The following is a 22,044-nucleotide window of genomic DNA, read 5'->3' as shown; positions in this document are numbered from 1 at the left end:
CATCATATCCTTGCTGCGTGGCGACCCTCAGGACTGGGCATTCTCCCTTGAATCAGGGGATCCGGCATTGCTGAATGTAGACGCATTTTTTCAAGCGCTCGGATTATTGTATGACGAACCTAATTCTGTGGATCATGCAGAAAAAACCCTGTTGGCCTTGTGTCAAGGTCAGGAAGCGGCAGAATTATACTGCCAGAAATTTAGGAAATGGTTTGTGCTCACTAAATGGAATGAGGATGCTCTGGCTGCTATTTTCAGAAAAGGTCTTTCTGAAGCCCTTAAAGATGTTATGGTGGGCTTCCCTACGCCTACTGGTTTGAGCGAATCTATGTATCTAGCCATTTAGATTGATCGGCGTTTGCACGAGCGCAAAGCTATGCACCATATGGCAGTGTCCTCTAAGCAGAGTCCTGAACCTATGCAATGTGATAGGATTTTGACTAGAACAGAACGGCAGTGTTACAGCGGCTGCTCACCGCTCTGTTCCTGGTCCTCAGCGTGCCGCCTCCGCCCCCCTCGCGCGCTCTTCTTTCAGCGCTCGGCGCATTGTCCTCTCCTCCTCTCGGGCGGCGCCATCTTCTTCCGGCATCGCTCGCTCCTGTGCCCCTACTTCCGGCGCTCCTGCGCAGGCGCACAGGCTTCAGCATTAGATACAGCCTCACAGCTCCGGATCACCTAGCACCGGGTGTGGTGCATCTGCAGCCAATCACCATGGAGAGCACGCTATTTCAGGCCACCTCCTCTGCTAGGAGGTGCCTGAATATCTTTAGTGTTTGCTTAGTCTCTGGCCGTTCGCTGTGTCTCTGTACTTGCTCTGCGCTCCGGCGCTACTATTTACTGTGTTTGTTTTCCGTTACTTTGTTTCAGTTCCCTCTCCGTCCCTGGTTCTCCTCTGCCGATTCCTGCCTTCCGTTCCCGTGTCTTCTGCCTCTGGATTTTCCGCTGCTGATTCCGGTCCTCAGTTTTGTCTACTCTTCAGCCTTCCCTTTACTTGAGCCGTCCCTTCTGGTATCCGCTACCGTGGTAAGGTAACCTCTGGGCCTGCTCCTAAACAGCCCCTGTATAGGGGTTGGTTAACACCGGGTCTGCTCGCCCACGAGGGGGACATCTACGGTCCAGAGGGTCCACTCTCGTACCCATCTCTGTAGTCCTAACAGGCAGGAATTCAGACGTCAGAATAGGCTGTGTTTTTACTGTGGTGATTCTGCTCATGTTATTTCTGATTGCCCTAAACGTACTAGGAGGGTCGCTAGGTCTGTTACCATTAGTACTTTACAGCTTAAATTTCTTTTATCTGTGACCCTAATTTGCTCATTGTCGTCCTTTTCTGTCATGGCATTTGTGGATTCAGGCGCTGCCCTGAACTTAATGGACTTAGAATTCGCCAGGTGCTGTGGTTTTTCCTTGCAGCCTTTGCAGAGCCCTATTCCTTTGAGGGGCATTGATGCTACTCCATTGGCCAAGGATAAACCTCAGTACTGGACGCAGATGACCATGTACATGGCTCCTGCACATCAGGAAAATTGCCGTTTTCTGGTGTTGCATAACCTGCATGATGTTGTTGTACTGGGTTTTCCATGGTTACAGGAACATAATCCGGTGCTGGATTGGAAAACTATGTCTGTGACTAGTTGGGGTTGTCAAGGGGTACATAGTGACGTTCCTTTGATGTCAATTTCCTCTTCCCCCTCTCCTGAGGTCCCTGAGTTTTTGTCGGATTTCCAGGATGTATTTGTTGAGCCCAAGTCCAGTTCCCTTCCTCCACATAGGGACTGTGATTGTGCTATTAACTTCATTCCTGGTTGTAAGTTCCCTAAGGGCCGACTTTTCAATCTGTCTGTGCCAGAGCATGCCGCCATGCGGAGCTATGTTAAGGAATCTTTGGAGAAAGGGCATATTCGGCCGTCTTCGTCACCATTGGGAGCGGGTTTCTTTTTTGTTGCTAAGAAGGATGGCTCCTTGAGACCCTGTATAGATTATCGTCTTCTTAATAAGATCACGGTCAAATTCCAATACCCCTTGCCTTTGCTTTCTGATTTGTTTGCTCAGATTAAGGGGGCTAGTTGGTTTACTAAGATTGACCTCCGAGGGGCATATAATCTTGTTCGTATTAAACAGGGTGACGAATGGAAAACTGCATTTAATACGCCCGAAGGCCATTTTGAATACCTTGTGATGCCATTCGGGCACTCTAATGCTCCATCTGTGTTCCAATCCTTTATGCATGATATTTTCCGCAATTATCTTGATAAATTCATGGTTGTATATTTGGATGATATTTTGATTTTTTCCGATGATTGGGAGTCTCATGTGAAGCAGGTCAGGATGGTGTTCCAGATCCTTCGTGATAATGCTTTATTTGTGAAGGGGTCTAAGTGCCTATTCGGAGTTCAGAAGGTCTCTTTTTTGGGTTTTATTTTTTCTCCCTCGTCTATGGAAATGGATCCTGTTAAGGTCCAAGCTATTCATGACTGGATTCAACCCACATCTGTGAAGAGCCTTCAAAAATTTTTGGGCTTTGCTAATTTCTATCGCCGTTTCATTGCCAACTTTTCCAGTGTGGTTAAGCCCCTTACTGATTTGATGAAGAAAGGCGCTGATGTGACGAATTGGTCCTCTGCTGCTGTTGAGGCCTTTCGGGAGCTTAAACGCCGATTTACTTCTGCCGCTGTGTTGCGTCAGCCGGATATTTCTCTTCCTTTTCAGGTTGAGGTTGACGCTTCTGAGATTGGGGCAGGGGCCGTTTTGTCTCAGAGGGATTCTGATGGTTCTTTGATGAAACCGTGTGCATTTTTTTCCAGAAAGTTTTCACCTGCGGAACGCAATTATGATGTCGGCAATCGGGAGTTGTTGGCTATGAAGTGGGCGTTTGAGAAGTGGCGACATTGGCTTGAGGGAGCTAAGCACTGCGTTGTGGTCTTGACTGATCATAAGAATCTGATTTACCTCGAGTCGGCCAAGCGGCTGAATCCTATACAGCAGGGGTCCCCAACTCCAGTCCTCAAGGCCCACCAACATGTCATGTTTTCAGGATTTCCTTAGTCTTGCCCAGGTAATAATTGCATCACCTGTGCAATGCAAAGGAAATCCTGAAAACATGACCTGTTGGTGGGCCTTGAGGACTGGAGTTGGGGACCCCTGCTATACAGGCTCGATGGTCCCTGTTTTTCTCCCGTTTTGATTTTGTGGTCTCGTATCTTCCGGGATCAGAGAATGTTAAGGCTGATGCCCTCTCTAGGAGTTTTTCGCCTGATTCTCCTGGAGTCCTTGAGCCGGTTGGCATTCTTAAGGAAGGGGTGATTCTTTCTGCCATCTCCCCTGATTTGCGGCGGATGCTTCGGGAATTTCAGGCTGATAGGCCCGACCGCTGTCCAGTGGGGAAGCTGTTTGTTCCTGATGGATGGACAAGTAAGGTGATTTCTGAGGTTCATTGTTCAGTGTTGGCTGGTCATCCTGGGATTTTTGGTACCAGAGATTTGGTTGCTAGGTCCTTTTGGTGGCCTTCCTTGTCGCGCGATGTGCGTGCTTTTGTGCAGTCCTGTGGGACTTGCGCCCGAGCCAAGCCTTGCTGTTCCCGTGCTAGTGGGTTGCTTTTGCCTTTGCCGGTCCCTGAGAGGCCCTGGATGCATATTTCCATGGATTTTATTTCGGATCTTCCTGTTTCCCAGAAGATGTCTGTTATCTGGGTTGTTTGTGACCGGTTCTCTAAAATGGTCCATCTGGTACCTTTGCCTAAGTTGCCTTCCTCCTCAGATTTGGTTCCATTGTTTTTTCAGCATGTGGTTCGTTTGCATGGCATTCCGGAGAATATTGTGTCTGACAGAGGTTCTCAGTTTGTCTCTAGGTTTTGGCGGGCCTTTTGTGCTAGGATGGGCATTGATTTGTCTTTTTCTTCGGCGTTTCATCCTCAGACTAACGGCCAAACTGAGCGAACTAATCAGACCTTGGAGACCTATTTGAGATGCTTTGTGTCTGCTGATCAGGATGATTGGGTGGCTTTCTTGCCGTTGGCCGAGTTTGCCCTTAATAATCGGGCTAGTTCGGCTACTTTGGTTTCACCTTTCTTTTGTAATTTTGGTTTTCATCATCGTTTTTCTTCTGGGCAGGTTGAGCCTTCTGATTGTCCTGGTTTGGATTCTGTGGTGGACAGGCTGCAGCAGATTTGGACTCATGTGGTGGACAATTTGACGTTGTCTCAGGAAAGGGCTCAACGTTTTGCTAACCGCCGTCGGTGTGTTGGTCTCCAGCTTTGTGTGGGGGATTTGGTTTGGTTGTCTTCTCGTCATGTTCCTATGAAGGTTTCTTCCCCTAAGTTTAAGCCTCGGCTTATTGGTCCTTATAAAATTTCTGAAATTATTAATCCGGTGTCTTTTCGTTTGGCTCTTCCAGCCTCTTTTGCCATTCATAATGTTTTCCATAGATCTTTGTTGCGGAGATATGTGGTGCCCGTTGTTCCCTCAGTTGATCCTCCTGCCCCAGTGTTGGTTGAGGAAGAGTTGGAATATGAGGTTGAGAAAATTTTCGATTCTCGTTTTTCGAGGCGGAGGCTTCAGTATCTTGTCAAGTGGAAGGGTTGTGGCCAGGAGGATAATTCTTGGGTTGTTGCCTCCGATGTCCATGCCACCGATTTGGTTCGTGCTTTTCACTTGGCTCGTCCTGATCGGCCTGGGGGCTCTGGTGAGGGTTCGGTGACCCCTCCTCAAGGGGGGGGTACTGTTGTGAATTCCGCTCTTGGGCTCCCTCCGGTGGTTGTAAGTGGCACTTTTGTGAGTTCTGCTCTTGGGCTCCCTCCGGTGGTTTTAAGTGGAATGGCTGCTCCTTGGATTTAGCTGTCAGCAGCTGCTTCCACTGATTGTCTATTCTGCTCGGCTATTTAGTCTGGCTCTTTCCTTCAGCTTGTGCCACTTGTCAATGGTTCCTGGTTGGATTCACATCTCTTTGGATTTCCCTGTTATCCTGACCAGTTCAGCAAAGCTTATTCCTTGCTTGCTCTTTTCTGTCCACAGGTTGTGGACTTATCCGTTCTGTGCTTTCTATGTTTGTCCAGCTTGTCAGTATGAATTAATTCTGTGATGCTGGAAGCTCTGGGAAGCAGATTTACCCTCCACACCTTTAGTCAGGTGTGGAGATTTTTGTAAACTCTGTGTGGATTTTTTGTAGTGCTTTATATTGACCGCACAGTATTCCATCCTGTCCTATCTATCTAGCTAGACTGGCCTCCTGTGCTCATCCTGGTTTCATTCTATGTATGTCTTTTCCCTCTCCACTCACAGTCATTACTTGTGGGGGGCTATCTATCCTTTGGGGATTTTCTCTGAGGCAAGATAGTTTTCCTGTTTCTATCTTTAGGGGTAGTTAGTTCTCAGGCTGTGACGAGGTGCCTAGGGAGTGTTAGGAGCATCCCACGGCTACTTCTAGTGTTGTGTTGAGCTTAGGGACTGCGGTCAGTACAGGTACCACTTCCTTCAGAGCTCGTCCCATGTTGCTCCTAAACCACCAGATCATAACAGATTTCTTGCCTTATAAATGGTGTTGGGACCATGAGTTGTGTTGTGCAGAAGTCTGGTGGATACACAGCTGATAGTCCTACTGAATAGACTGTTAGAATTTGTATTATGGCAAGAAAAAAGCAGCTAAGTAAAGAAAAATGAGTGTCCCTCCTTACTTTAAGAAATGAAGGTCAGTCAGTCCGAAAAATTGGGAAAACTTCGAAAGTGTCCCCAAGGGCAGTGGCAAAAACCATCAAGAACTACAAAGAAACTGACTCACATGAGGACCGCCCCAGGAAAGGAAGACCTCTGCTTCTGAGGATAAGTTTATCCGAGTCACCAGCTTCAGTAATCGCAGGTTAACAGCAGCTCAGATTAGAGACCAGGTCAATGCCACACAGAGTTCTAGCAGCAGACACATCTCTACAACAACTGTTAGGAGGAGACTTTGTGAAGCAGGCCTTCATGGTAAAATAGCTGCTAGGAAACCACTGCTAAGGACAGGCATCAAGCAGAAGAGACTTGTTTGGGCTAAAGAACACAAGGAATGGACTTTAGACTAGTGGAAATCTGTGCTTTGGTCTGATGAGTCCAAATTTGAGATCTTTGGTTCCAACCACCATTTCTTTGTGCGACGCAGAAAAGGTGAACGGATGGACTCTGCATGCCTGGTTCCCACATGAAGCATGGAGGAGGAGGTGTGATGGTGTGGGGGTGCTTTGCTGGTGACACTGTTGGGGATTTATTAAAAATTGAAGGCATACTGAACCAGCATGGCTACCACAGCATCTTGCCGCGGCATGCTATTCCATTCGGTTTGCGTTTAGTTGGACCATCATTTATTTTTCAACAGGACAATGACCCCAAACACACCTCCAGGCTGCGTAAGGGCTATTTGACCAAGAAGGAGCGTTATGGGGTGCTACCCCAGATGACCTGGCCTCCACAGTCACCAGAGCTGAACCCAATCAAGATGGTTTAGGGTGAGCTGGACCACAGAGTGAAGGCAAAAGGGCCAACAAGTGCTAGGCATCTCTGGGAACTCCTTCCAGATTGTTGGAAGACCATTCCTGGTGACTACCTCTTGAAGCTCATCAAGAGAATGCTAAGAGTGTGCAAAGCAGTCATCAAAGCAAAAGGTGGCTACTTTGAAGAACCTAGAATATAAGACATAATTTCAGTTGTTTCACACTTTTTTGTTAAGTATATAATTCCACATGTTAATTCATAGTTTTGATGCCTTCAGTGTGAATGCACAATTTTCATAGTCATGAAAATACAGAAAAATCTTTAAATGAGAAGGTGTGTCCAAACTTTTGGTCTGTACTGTATAAGGTTTAGATGTGTGGTCCATATCTTTTTCTACACATATGGAATACTTATGCAATGTTTAACCCCTTCACCGCAAAGCTTGTTTTCACTTTCCTGAAAAGGCCAAATTTTAGTATTCTGACCAGTGTCACTTTATGTGGAAATAGCTCTGGAAAGCTTCAACATATCACAGTGATTCTCAGATGTTTTTTTCTTGACATGTTATACTTTGTTACTGGTAAACTTACATCAAAATTTTTGTGTTTATTATTACTTTCAATTTTTATATGCTGTAGAAAATAATTTATAAATAACATTTCCCATACGTCTACTTTACATCTGCATCATTTTTTAAGAATATTTGTTTGCTAGGTAGTTAGAAGGGTTTAAACTTTATCAGGAATTTCTCATTTTTCCTATAAAATTGACAAACCCGTATTTTAAGGTACTACACAAAGTTTGAGGTGACTTTGAGGGGTCTATATGAAAGAAAATACGTAAAAATGGCAACATTTTAAAAACCGCACCCCTCAAAGTGCTCAAAAACACATTCAAGACGTTTATTAACCCTTTAGGTACTTCACAGGAATTAAACCAATATGGAAGAAAAAAATGAACATTGTAATTTTTTAGACGAAAAAATGTTCATTTAGCCCCAAATTTAGCATTTTTTTAATGATAACAGGAGAAAATGAACAGTATCATTCGTTGTGCAATATCTCCAGATTACTGTTTGGCCACAATGCAAGGCTTGGAAGGGAAGGAGCGCTAATTGAACACTGGAGCACAATTTTGGCTGGAAAAGGTTGTGGACGCCATTTCATATTTGACAAGCCAAATGCCAAAACAGCAGAAGCCCCCATAAATAACCCCATTTTGTAAAACTACACCTCTTGAGGAATTAATCTAGCAGATAGCAAGCATTTTTAACCCTCAAGCGATTCATAGAATTGCATAACTTTGGACTGAGTCAATGGAAAAAAATTTTCCACTAAAATTTTACTTTGACCTCAATTTTTCAATTTTCAAAAGGGATAGTAGGAGAAAATAGACCACAAAATATGTTACGCAATTTCTCCTGAGTACGGCGGTGCCTCATATGTGGTCGAAAACTATTTTTGAGGCACAGTGCAAAGCTCAGAAGGGAAGGAGCACCATGTTGTAGTGCACATTTTGCTAAATGTTGTGAGGTGCCAAAACAGCAAACCCCCCATAAGTGACTTCACTTTACAAAATAAATCTCTCAGTTAACTCATCTAGGGGTGAAGGGATTATATTGATACCACAAGTGTGCCACAGAATTTTATACCATTGGGCGGTGAAGAAAAAATAATTTCATTTTTACCACAAAAATGTTGTTTTAGCCCCTGATTTTACATTACCACACAGGAAAATGGGTAAAAAGTAGCACCAAAATTTATCAAACAATTTCTGCTGAACATTGCAATACCCTATATGTGGCTGTACTGTACTGCTTAGCCACACAGCATGACTCGTAACAGAAATAGTGCAATTTCACTCTTGGAGAATAAATTATCGTAGAATAGTTTGCAGACTCCATATACAGAGCCCCTAAGAGCAGAATCCACCCTCAAGTGAGCCAATTTTGGAAATTACACCCTTCTGGGAATTTATCTACAGGTACAGTGTTAATTTCGACTCCATGTGTTTGCCAGAAACAAGCAGCAGTGGCCAAGTGAAAATTGCAAATTTGCCATTGTAGTGCGCGCACCTTGTAGTGCCCATACATTGCAGTGCACATGCATTGTTTCCTAGCTCTTGCTTCTGGAGACATGGACCCTGTAAATTAAGCAAACTCTCATTGCTACAGGAATGCCAAACATGTGGGCGCTAACAGCAGTTTAGGCACTGCAGGGCTCAAAAGGGAGGGGGAATTTGGATCTGGGAGCGCAGAAATCACTGAACTTCTTTTGGGGGAGAGGTGCAATTTTGCTTTTCTAGAGTCTTTGTGCTACCAGTAATGTTGAAGCCCCCTATATTTCTGTTAACAGATGACAGACCTGAGTAAGGGCTTGCTTTTTTTGTGGATTGAGCTGAAGCTTTTATTGGGAACATTTTACATAACATTTATTATTATTTATCACACTTGTTCTACGCTCTACGTTGAGCACTTACTTTGGGGTTGCCATCTAAATCTCTGAATGACGTGATTCAAATGAAATCCCCGAGGGATCCATTCACTATAATAAGGCGGCAGAGTTTCTCTGGACTTCCTCTGGTCTCTGTTCAGTGGCGTTCTTCTTTTCAGAGGTGCACAAAACTGTGGTCAACCGCGCTTTTGTGCACTCTTAAAAAGACAGACACTGCTGGATCATAGGCTAGATGGGGTCCACAGTGTCTCCATTTGACTCATTACAGGGAATCTTCTTCTGTGAGTTACGTCTAAATCATGTATTTCAGAGATTTATATGAAAACCCGCTTTTGATCATGCTGGTGCTCGGAGTGAGCCCGCATATGGGGGATGTTGTGAAGAGTTTAAATTTCATCATCATGCTGGATCAAAGTTTCCTCAGTGTTTGGTCAGTGTGTCATTTTTACCATCAGTGTTTCATCAGTGATTTACTTGTATGAAAAAATTAATTAAAGAGGTTGTCTACTACTCGGACAACCCGTTCTCAATCACTATGTCTTCCCTTTAGAAAATAATAACACCTACACTTACCTCTGGCTTGGGTCCCATTCCAGAAATCTTGACATTGGCGCTCCCAGGGCCCGCATGACATTGCTCTCGTGGGTCTTGTGAGCCCTGCAGCCAATCATCGGCTGTTTCACTCTCTCCTCCTTTCGACAAATCAGACATTTGGAGGAAGTCAGAGCTGCGACTGCCCCTCACTTGTCTGATTCATCTGATGGAGGGGAGAATGAAGCGACAATATGCTCTGGAAGAACCAATCCCGACATCGCTGGAACGGCTGTCACACCGAAGATGGTACAGCTATTATTATTTTACAAGGAGGGAACATACTGATTTAGGATGGGTTATCCAAGTAGTGGACAAGCCATATAATTGCAAAATTTCTCCTACTTCTTACAATGTTAAAATCAGACAGGACACACTGCTTGCACATGAATGATAATGTGTGCTGTCAGATTTTTCACTGACCCATAGATTTGTCTGAATATTTTAATGTGGGACTTGAAAAAAAGTGGAAACATCTTTGATTTTTTTTTATAAACGCACAAGGGACACAAAGAAAAACATGTAAACAGCCACTTATAATATTATGGGTATATGTTCTATCTGTGAAAAATATGGAGAGAACGTGTATGTGATTGATGGACATTTGAATGAGGCCTTAGCCAGCTTAACCAGACATACCCTAACTGGTGTTGTGCATAAGAGAAGCTCCCAAGTGTTTTAGGTCATTGATTATAGATTAACTAGGAAAAAGAAAGTTATTGTGCAATATTTACAATGATCATTAACTTTTTCTATAAAAATAAATTTACCGGTACTTGTAGGTGTTATTAACTATAATTTGATTTTTCTCCATGAAATGTAAAGAGGAAAAAACAAAAAAGCTCTATGCTGAATGGATTACAACCATGAAACCATTCATCAGTTGAGAGAGTGTGCTGTATCTTGCAATGTTGACCCTCACAAAGTCATATTTGTGTTCTCTTATATGATTTTTTACTTGTACTACTATATAATTTGCACTTTCTACCAATATGTCTAAAAGAATTTCATCTCTCAAAGAAAAGCGACAAATGTTTTATATGCAGCGAAAGAAATAAGATGAGATAATGACAAAATAATATGTGATGAAGAACATGTGGTACTGTACTTTGTCTAACATTGTTCAAATGTTCCACGGCTTTCTTCTTCTCCTCTGTAGCGATACCATCATTACTATTTTATTGGAAAATTATATAAAGATAATGTAAATCCCATACCTATCCTTCAAAGTCAATAGCTGCCCACTATCCCCAGTCCTGCAAGCATGCTGCCTTGGGTTAACCCTTGACTCTGATCTCTCTTTCAAACCACACATCCATGTCCTTTCCACTTCCTGCTGGCTAAAACTCAAAAATGTCTCCCGGATCCGCACATTTCAAGAATCTGCAAAAGTGTTAGTGCAAGCCCTCATCATCTCCTGCCTTGACTGCAGCATCCTCCTGCTTTGTGGCCTCCCCTCTAACACTCTTGCACCCCTCAAATCTTTCCTAACCTCTGCTGCCCGATTAATCCACCTTTCCCCCTGCTATTCCCAGGCCTCTTTTCTCTGTTAATCCCTTTACTGGCTCCCCATTGCCAAGAGACTCCAGTTCAAAACCCTAACCATGGCATACAAAGCCATCCACAACCTGTCCCCTCCATCCATCTGTGACCTAGTCTCCCAGTATTAACCTTCATACAACCTCCAATTCTCACAAGATCTCCTTGTCTACTCCCCCCTGATCTACTCTTCCCACAATTACATACAAGATTTCTTCAGTGCATCACCTCTATTCTGGAACTCTCTACCCCCAACATATCAGACTCTTGCCTACTGTGGAAACCTTCAAAAGGAACCTGAAGACCTACCTCTTACAAGCCTACAACCTGCAGTAACTCTTGTTCCACCATATCGCTACACGACTGACTGTAACCTCACTTACGGTATCCTCACTCATTATTTGTAGACTGTGAGCATTCGTGAGCAGGGTCCTCTCCTCCTCCTCGTTTTGTTCAAAATTATTGTTGTGAGTGAATATATAAACTATGATCCATATGATTCATTATTTATAAAGCTGGGTTAGCATTCACATCAAATGGGGTTTTATCATTTTAAATTCCATCCCATAACATGAGTCCTCCTCTTAGAACGTCATCAGGGTAATTACAACACTTTGACCCCCTCCATCATATCAGGTTCCTCTTTGATTTCAATCATTTTAACAGCAAGAATATATTTGCCTGCTTTGTACAAAAAAAACAAAATGGCAGGGTGAATATTTTCTATTTGTCCCAGGAAAACTTACATGTGTATGCTGATTATGCCGTGATTACAAAATATAAATGGTTTCATAGTTTCAGTTTCATGGTTTTAAGGGTGAAAGAAGTCACAAACTCAAAATACCGTATTTTTCGGACTATAAGACGCACCGGACCATAAGACGCACCCCAAATTTGGGGTGAAAATTGCAGAAAAAAAGATTTTTTATAAGATGGGGGTCCGTCTTATTGTCCGAATTTACAGTATCTTACCTGAGGGCTGGCGGTGGCAGAGCAGGGTCACAGGAGGCAAGGTGTCGGCAGAGGTGGGGTGATGCTGGGATGAGGAGGTGCTGGGATGAGAAGGTGCTGGGATCAGGAGGTGCTGGGATCAGGAGGTGCTGGGATCAGGAGGTGCAGTGAGAGGTATGGCGTGAGAGGGGTCCCAGGCTTACCGTGCAGGCAATGCAGGCTTACCGTGGCGGCAGAGGTGCGGTGGCAGAGGTGCAGCGGCAGAGGAGGCGCAGTAAGCGGGGTCCCTTTCCCCGGTATGGTGATGCAGCAGCCCGGTAAGCAGCAGAGCGGGGTGAATCCTGTTGTTATCGGTGGGCGCGGCCATCTTCCTGAGGCCGTGCGTGTGCAGATGAAGCGCTCTGCTTCCCGGGGCTTAAGGAAAATGGCCGCGGGAGGCCGCGCGTGCGCAGATGGAGATCGCGGCGGCCATTTTCCTGAAGCCCCGGGAAGCCGAGCGCTCCATCTGCGCTCGCGCGGCCTCAGGAAAATGGCCGCCACCACCGATAACAACAGGATTCACCCGACTCTGCTGCATACCGGGCTGCTGCATCACCTCACCGGAGAAAGGGACCCCGCTTACTGCGCCTCTTCTGCCGCCACACCTCTGCCGCCGCACCTCTGCCGCTGCACCTCTGCCACCGCACCTCTGCCGCCACGGTAAGCCTGCATTGCGACTATTAGACGCACCCCCCATTCTCCCCCCTTTTTTGGGGGGAAAAAGTGCGTCTTGTAGTCCAAAAAATACGGTAACTATTCATATGCAGTCAAGGCCAAAAGTGACACAAATTGAGTTTTCACAAAGTGTTCTCTGACATAGAATACTTCTGAAATTCGCCCTAGCATGCTTAACATCCATTTCTGGGCCAAATCTTGATTGATGGCAACATATTCCTGCCTAATTAGTACATGGAGTTTATAACATTTTCTGTGAGTATTTTTGCCCTCTCGCTTTTTGAGGATTGACCAAGGAGTTTCCTAACCATGAACCCCAATTTTTTTTCTTTTCACTGAACCACTATGTTTGACTTTTGCCTTGTGACATGGTCTCATGCTGGAAAGACCATCACCGAATTGCTCTTGGATCGTTGGGAGAAGTGGCTTTTTGAGGATGATTAGATGCCATTCTTTATTCATGGTAGTGTTCTTAGGCAAAATTGAAAGTGAGACCTCACCTTTGGATAAAAAGCAACACCAAACATGAAGTGTCTCAGGATTCTTTAAATTGTAGGAATGACATTTGACTAATGGTATCGCTCACCTTTTCTTCTCCAGACCATCATTCTACCAGATGTCTGAAACAGTCTGAATAGAGCTTCTTTAGAGAAAATAACTTTAAACCAGTCCTATGCAGTCCAATCTTGGACTTCTCTTGAATATCAGTCTGCCAATCATGTTTTTCTTAAAGAGAAGTGGCTTAATTTCTGCCCTTCTTGACACATGGCCAGAATCCAATAGCTTTTCATTACTGTTCATACAGATGAACTGACTGCTGTCTGCTGTCATTCCTAAGTAAGCTCTGCACTTGTTTTGAACCAATCCCATAGCTGAATCGTGTTTAGGAGATGGTCCTCATGTAGTGACCTAGTTGAGAGTGTGTCCTTCCGTTAAAGTAATTCTGCATTGTGAGTAGCTTCTGTACATTACAGCTCACTAACTGCCCCTCTACATTATTCCCTGCATTTGTGAGCTGTAATTCTCCATTTCTAGTCACCTCGATTTTAGATGCAATGCATTTCTCATTTGCTGTGTTCTGGTGTCATTTAATGGTGAAAGTGTACAATAACTCATAATTATTGTTTGTAAGGATCTGAGATGTGAATATGGTGTCCTATTAGCCAGCTCCTAGTCACATGGTCAATAGGAGGAGCTGTTTTCCAGGCAAGTCTAGAATATTCTTTAGTCTGAGGGATGCCCTCAAGGAGAGCAGAACACACGTGGAGGCTGTTTTCACTACAAGATCTCCTGCAGGCCTAAGAGCCTGGGTCGCCTCTAAAACCTCTACAGACATCATTCTAAAGTCTTTCTGATTGGAATCAACTCAGATTTTACATTCACCTATAAATGACATCATTCTAAAGTCTTTCTGACTGGAATCACCTCAGTTTTTACATTCCCCCATAAGTACTTGTGCAAGTGCCGTGACACACTGTGGAGTTATCCCCGAGTACAGGTCACATCTCAGCATCTAAGTATGAACTGTAATTGCCATCGACTACCCATGAGAGACTGTTCATTATTTGTTCCAAGTTATAATTCTCATTCCTGCTGAAGTAAAAGCAACTGTTATCCCCAAGACCGGTGTGTCATAATTCCTTCGGCCGCAGACACCGTGTGGGGGGTGGATAGCAGGGAACTTTCGGCCTGGTCATTACACTCACACTTGCTGTACTTTCTTGGGAGCTCTGATGCCTTCTTTGCAGCAATAGATTCTCCTTCTTAGATGATCTTGATGATCCAATAAATGGTTTATTTAGGGGCACTCTTACAAGGAGCAATTTACTTGCCTGTAAAGCCCTTTTGATGCACAGCAATGATGCTGCATTTGTTAACCATGGTTAAAAGAGGACAATCATTTCAATCGCCAACCAACTTTTAAAACATCCAGTCTGGCCTTATAATTCAATCATGACAGAGGGATCTGCCTTGTCCTTATTTACACTGTCTCCTAAGCAAATGGGAAGATCACTGAAATGATGTAAGCAGGTCATTTTGTGGCAGGGCTGAATTCCAGTGGAATTTTCATGGCAATGAATTTTGATTTTTTTAAAAAATTTAGATGCTCATTTTTCATAGCAATCTAGAGTTAATGCAAATTACCACTATAAAAATTGAAGCAGCAAAGTTTGTGAGAAACAAAATTTGTGTCAGTCTCAAAATTTTTGACTACAACTGTAGATAGTGTACTAAAAACAGGCAAAGTTGTGGTCTTGTAGTTCTAAAGGCTCCTAAAAGATACCAAAGTTGGAATGACTTCTCACTACCACCTAAAATCCTAAATAAGATTATTAGACACTGTGTAAGAGCTTTGAGCTTTAAAAACCAAATCTGTCACATTCATAGCCTATGCTTCCCTACATTAGTAAATATCATGGAGAACGAAAACTCTGTTCACATAGATCCAGCTATCTTTTCAGTAAAATTGTAAGGCATAAACAAAACATTTATCATGCACAGTAAATACATTTTAGATATTCATACATAAATTCTTCTTCTTACTTGATTGTCGGCCGATAAGTGCTGATTTCCATTAGACTGACATCTGTCACTTGTAAGCAAGAGCTAAGAGTCAGATTTTCCAGCTTTGAGCATTGTTTTACAATATTATGAATGGCCCGATCTCTCACCTACAAAATAAAGCAAAGAGAAGACGATGAACATCTTATAGGTACATTTCCTATTCCCAGCAGAGACCACTAGAGCAAAACTCGCTATTTGTTACCATCTTTTCAGTTAGCCATTAAAAGGTATCAACCACTGAGGACTCTCAAATCTTATTATTTTACATCTCTAATTCATTTTCTCAAAATATAAGCGTAGATAATTTTTTTATCAAATGTGCTACTTCGTAGGAAAAATATAAATGTTCACTATGCAACACAATCACAACTAGACGCAGATTTGGATGCAGATTTATTACCCCATGTCATAGTCTAGACAAAAGTAGGTGCTGCGTAAAGGGATAGCATGCTGCGTAAAGGGATTCTCTGGTACCTCTCACTTACACATCGGAGGTTAGTGACGCTGCTGAGTACAGAATTCTTTCCACTCAGATTTAAGAAATTGGGACAAAACTGTAAAGGACCAGAGAGCACAAAGGCCTTAGGGTGATATCCTAATAAAGGAGCAAATGAAGGCAAGAGTATTTGCTCACCTAAGCCAACTGTGTAAGGCAAAAGACCTGAAAATTGTCTCAAGTCTTACCTCACCCTATTCCTACTTATCAGATTATCATGAAAGTTTTATTCCTCTGAAATGTTTACTTTCCTGTTATCTAAACTTGAGTGTGTCCTATTTTCGGATGCGTCTTATAGCTTGAAAAATACAGTATATATACAATTATGGAACACATGTTTACAGATGTGGATCCATTCGTTTTGTCACCCACAATATTTACTACTTAAGGCAGTACCCCACACCTAGCTGTCACATATGATTAAGGGTTTTTCTACCCAAAAAGTGTAAGCATTATGGGTTTTACTTTTTAATACATGCACATTTTCCCATTCTTTTAATCCTAAATGATTAAAGGCTAAGTTTGAACTATTTTCCTTTGGGGCCGGAGAATATCCCTTTTTGCACCATTGAGAGCCCAATATCGTGCATTGTCCATTTGGGGCAGATATAAGGAATTACATACACTCATGCTTCATAGGCAAACATTGCATTTGTTCAAACTGTGCAGCCGCACATGGACTAAAGAGGGCCCTGCTCCATCTCCAAAGCATCAACCAGCTTCTGACATATGAATGGGTGCATGATGAACTATTGGACTGCAGTAATATTTTGATCAAGAAGAGGTTGTCCTAGTAGTTGACAACTCATTTCAAATCTACCAGATCTACAACATATTTAACTTAGAAAATATGTATCCATAGCTTCCCAACATGGTAACAGTCGCATCTAGTAATGTAAGTAAACTTAAAATAATGTATGTATTTTAATGTACCTTATTTTGCGCAGAGGTGCAAGATGGGAGTGGAGAAAAGAAGTTTTTTTGGGGGGGTTTTCATGAAGTAAGAATGTTTGCGAAGGACTCGGAAGTCTCCTGCCTAAGGTTCAGCACCCAGACCAGCAAATAGAGTACAAGAGTTCATAAGTGCACCAATGAACAAGCAAAATGCTTATTCGTCGTTCTTCCATCTGGGAAATAGGAACCTTTTATAACATACATAATATGTGCAACATACACACTTCACATGGCAGTATATCTCATTATAATACACAGGGGCAGATTAAGAGTAGCCAGGACCCCAGGTAGTTTAGAAGACAGGTGCTCTGCATAAACCAATATATTACATTACATGTCACATGATCACTTTTTATAGATCACGTGATAGGTCATGTGATTAACACACGGGTGCTCTGGTGCACATCTGTAGATGCAAAAGAAAAGAGATAGTGGTGCACAATGCAATTTTTTCTCCTTATGTACAGTACAGCACTATACATAAAGTGCTATGCATAATAGAGAAGGGGTGGGAAATTTATTTTCCCAAGGAACCACATGAGAGACTGTGACTGTTGTGAAGGCCGAACTAATAGACTATGTATGGCAGGAGCTCTCATAAATCCACCTATATACAATATGAGCCCCCGCAAAGCCTCCAAAGATACGCTATGAGCCCTCACATAGCCTCCCTAGATACTGTTTGAGCCCTCACATAACCCCCTATATACAGTACGGGCACTAACATAGCCCCTATAAACAGTAAGAGTCCCCACATAGCTCCCTATATACAGTATGAGCCTACATATAGACTCTATATACAGTAAGAACCCTCGTATAGCTTTCTATATATAGTAAGAACCCACACATGGCGAATCACCTCCTGTATACAGTATAAGCCCTCACATAGCCTCCTATATACAGTATGAGCTCTCACATAGTCCCCTATATACAGTGTGAGCTCCTACATAGCTCCCTAAATACAGTATGAGCCCTCACACAGCTGCCTATACACATTACGAGCCCTCGCATAGCCTCCTACATACTGTATGAGTCCTCACATAGCTTCCCAATATACCCTGTGAGCCCCCACATACTCCCTAGAAAAAGTATGAGCCCTCACATAGCTCCCAATATACATTATGAGCCCTCACATAGCCTACTATATACAGTATGAGCCCTCACATAGCCTACTATATACACTATGAGCCCTCATATAGCTTCCCTATATACAGTATGAGCCACCACATTGCTCCTTAAATACAGTATGAGCCTTCACACAGCTGCCTATATACATTATGAGCACTCACATAGCCTCCTATATACAGTATGAGCCCTCACACAGTCCAATATATACAGAATGATCCCTTACATAGCTCATTATATACAGTCTGAACCTTCACATAACCTCCCTATATACAGTATGAGCCCCCACATAGCTCCATAAATACAGTATAAGTCCTCACATAGCTCCCTATATACATTATGAACCCTTACATAGTCCCCTATATACAGTATGAGCCCTCACATAGCCTCTCTAGATACAGTATGAGCCCCCACATAGCTCACTAAATACAGTATGAGACCACACATAGATCCCTATATACATTATGAGCCCTTACATAGGCCCTATAATCAGCATGAGCCCTCACAAAGCCTCCCTATATACAGTATGAGCAATCACATAGCCTACCTAGATACAGTATGTTCCATCACATAGCTCCCCTATACACAGTATGAACACTGACATAGCCCCCCTACATAATGTATGAGCCCTCACATAGCTGCCTATATACAGTAGAATCCCTGCATAGCTCCCAATAGACAGAATGAGCCTCCACATAACTCTATATATAGGATAAGCCCCTACACAGACCTGCTATATACAGCAGGAGCCCTCATAAAGCCACCTATATACAGTCTGAACCTCCATATAGCTCCCTATATATACTATGAGCCCCCACATAGCCTCCATACATACACTATGAGCCCTCACATAACCCCAATATACAGTATGAGCACTCACATAGCCACTATAAAAGAGTATGAGTCCCCACATAGCTCCCTAGATACAGTATGAGCCTCCACATTGCCTCTATATACAGGATGAGCCCGACACATAGCTCTCTATATACAGGATGAGCCCTAACACAGCCCCCTATATACAGTAAGCTCCCTCACACAGTCTTCTATATACAGTAAGAACCCTCACATAACTTCCTATATACAGTATGTGCCAGCACATCACCTCCTGTATATATATGAACGCCCACATAGACTCCTATATACAGTGTGAGCCCCCACATAGCTCTCTACATACAGGATAAGCCCATACATAGCACCCTTATATACAGCATGAGCCTTCACATAGTACCCCATATACAGTATGAGATCTAACATAGCTTCCTATGTACAGTGTAAGCCCCTCACATAGTCTCCTATATTCACCATGAGCTCCCACATAACTCCCTATACACAGCATGCACATAGCCTCCTATATACATTATGAACCATCACACAACCTCATATATACAGTATGAACTCCCACATATATACCGTATATGTACCGTATGACCTCATATATGCAGTATGATACCTCACATAGCTTCCCTATAAAAAGTGTGTGCCTCATATAGCCTCCTACATACAGTATGAGCCCCTACATAGCTGCTTATATGCAGTGTGAGCCCCAACCTAGCTACTTATATACAGAGTGAGCTCCCACATAGCTAATTTATACAATGTGAGCCCTCACATAACCTTCTATATACTGTACAGTGTGAGCGCCCCCCATAGCGCCCTATATACAGTATGAACCTCCATATAGCCTCCTATACAGCATGAGCCCCAACTTAGCTCTCTATGTACAGGATTAGCCTCCATACAGCGCTCCACATATAGCAAGAGCCCCCTTTACACAGTATGAACTAGTACATAGATGCCTAAGCCAGGTGTCCTGTTACAGCTACACATGTTTCCAAGAGGACTGTAAGCTGTCATTAAATCCCCCATCATTCACAGACTCCTAGATACAGTATGAGCCCACCTAGCCACCATTAGAGAGTTTGAACCCCAACATAGCCTCTCTATATACAGGATTAACCACCACATGGTCTCTCTATATAAAGCATGAGCCCTCACATAGCCCCAGATATACAGTATGAACTAGTACATAGCTCCCTTTATACAGTATGAGCCCCACATGGCCCCCATATACAGTATGAGCACGCTGCTTATATACAGTGTGAGCCCTGCATAGCCTCCAATATACAGTGTGAGACCCCATATAGCTACTTTATATAGTGTGAACCCTCACATAGCTCCCTATATACAGTGTGAGCCCCCATATAACCTTCTACATACAGCGTGAGTGCCACCATAGCTTCCTATATACAGTGTGAGCCCCACATAGGCTTTTATACAGTGTGAGCACCCACATAGTTCATTATATACAGGATGAGCCCACACACAGCCCCTCTATATACAGCATGAGCACTCACATAGTTTCCCTGTATACAGTATGAGTTCTAAGATAGCTTCCTATTTAAAGTATGAACCCTCACATAGCCTCCTATGTACAGTATGAGTCACCACATAGCCACTTCTATATAGTTTGAGCCCCAAAATAGCCTCTTTATACGCTGCTTAAAAAAATAAAGGGAACACTTAAATCCCACATCCTAGATAACACTGAATTAAATATTCCAATTGTAAATCTTTATTTATTACATAGTGGAATGTGTTGAGAACAATAAAACCTAAAAATAATCAACTTAAATCCCAACTAATATCCCACGGAGGTCTGGATTTGGAATGATACTCAAAATCAAAGTGGAAAATTAATTTACAGGCTGATCCAACTTCAGCGGAAATGCCTCAAGACAAGGAAATGAAGCTCAGTAGTGTGTGTGGCCTCAACATGCCTATATGACCTCCCTACAATGCCTGAGCATGCTCCTAATGAGGCGGTGGATGGTCTCCTGAGGGATCTCCTCTCAGATCTGGACTAAAGCATCTACCAACTCCTGGACACTCTGTGGTGCAACGTGACGTTGGTGGATGGTGCGAAACATGATGTCCCAGATGTGATCAATCGGATTCAGGTCTGGGGAAAGGGCGGGCCAGTCCATAGCTTCAATGTCTTCATCTTGCAGGAACTGCTGACACACTCCACTCCAGCCACATGAGGTCTGGCATTGTCGTACATTAGGAGGAACCCAGGGCCAACCGCACCAGCATATGGTCTCACAAGGTGTCTGAGAATCTCATCTCGGTACCTAATGGAAGTCAGGTTACCTCTGGCGAGCACATGGAGGGCTGTGCGGCCCTCCAAAGAAATGCCACTCCACACCATTACTGACCCACCCAAACCAGTCATGCTGAAGGATGTTGCAGGCAGCAGATTGCTCCCCACGGCATCTCCAGACTCTGTCACATCGGTCACATGTGCTCAGTGTGGACCTGCTTTCATCTATGAAGAGCACAGGGCGCCAGTGGCGAATATGCCAATCCTGGTGTTCTGTGGCAAATGCCAAGCCTCCTGCACAGTGTTGGGCTGTGAGCACAACCCCCATCTCTGGATGTCAGGCACTCAGGCTATCCTCATGGAGTCAGTTTCTAACCATTTGTGTAGACACATGCACATTTGTGGCCTGATGGAAGTTATTTTGCAGGGCTCTGGCAGTGCTCCTCCTGTTCCTCCTTGCACAAAGGCTGAGGTAGCGGTCCCACTGCTGGGTTGTTGCCCTCCTACGGTCCCCTCCACATCTCCTGGTGTACTGGCCTGTCTCCTGGTAGCGCCTCCAACCTCTGGACACTATGCTGACAGACACAGCAAACCTTCTTGCCACAGCTCACATTGATGTGCCATCCTGGATGAGCTGCACTACCTGAGCCACTGGTGTAGGTTGTAGAGTTCGTCTCATGCTACCACGAGTGTGAAAGCACAACCAACATTCAAAAGTGACCAAAATATCAGCCATAAAGCATTGTTACTGAGATGTGGTCTGTGGTCCCTGTTATGATGCGGTGGTTTAGGAGCAACATGGAACGAGCTCTGAAGGAAGTGGTAACTGTACTGACCACAGTCCCTAAGCTCAACACAACACTAGAAGTAGCTGTGGGGTGCTCCTAACTCTCCCTAGGCACCTCGTCACCACCTAAGAGCTAACTACCCCTAAAGATAGAAGCAGTAAAACTATCTTGCCTCAGAGAAAATCCCCAAACGATAGATTAGCCCCCCCCACAAATAATGACTGTGAGTGGAGAGGGAAAAGACATACACAGAATGAAACCAGGATGAGCACAGGAGGCCAGTCTAACTTGATAGATAGGACAGGATGGA

At 43.7% G+C, this 22,044-nt stretch overlaps 1 protein-coding gene across 1 annotated transcript in view; it reads right to left on the bottom strand.

Annotated features, from left to right (window-relative positions):
* LOC138674946 (uncharacterized) overlaps positions 1 to 22,044 on the bottom strand; it is a 250,063-nt gene that overhangs the window by 37,547 nt on the left and 190,472 nt on the right. Inside the window, exon 12 of the mRNA XM_069762797.1 lies at positions 15,251 to 15,378. Coding sequence (XP_069618898.1) covers positions 15,251 to 15,378 — 128 coding nt within the window. The remainder of the gene's footprint in view (positions 1 to 15,250; positions 15,379 to 22,044) is intronic.

The sequence above is a fragment of the Ranitomeya imitator genome, chromosome 1 (assembly GCF_032444005.1).
Source record: "Ranitomeya imitator isolate aRanImi1 chromosome 1, aRanImi1.pri, whole genome shotgun sequence".
NCBI lineage: Eukaryota > Metazoa > Chordata > Amphibia > Anura > Dendrobatidae > Ranitomeya > Ranitomeya imitator.
This window is presented reverse-complemented; position numbering and strand designations above follow the sequence as displayed.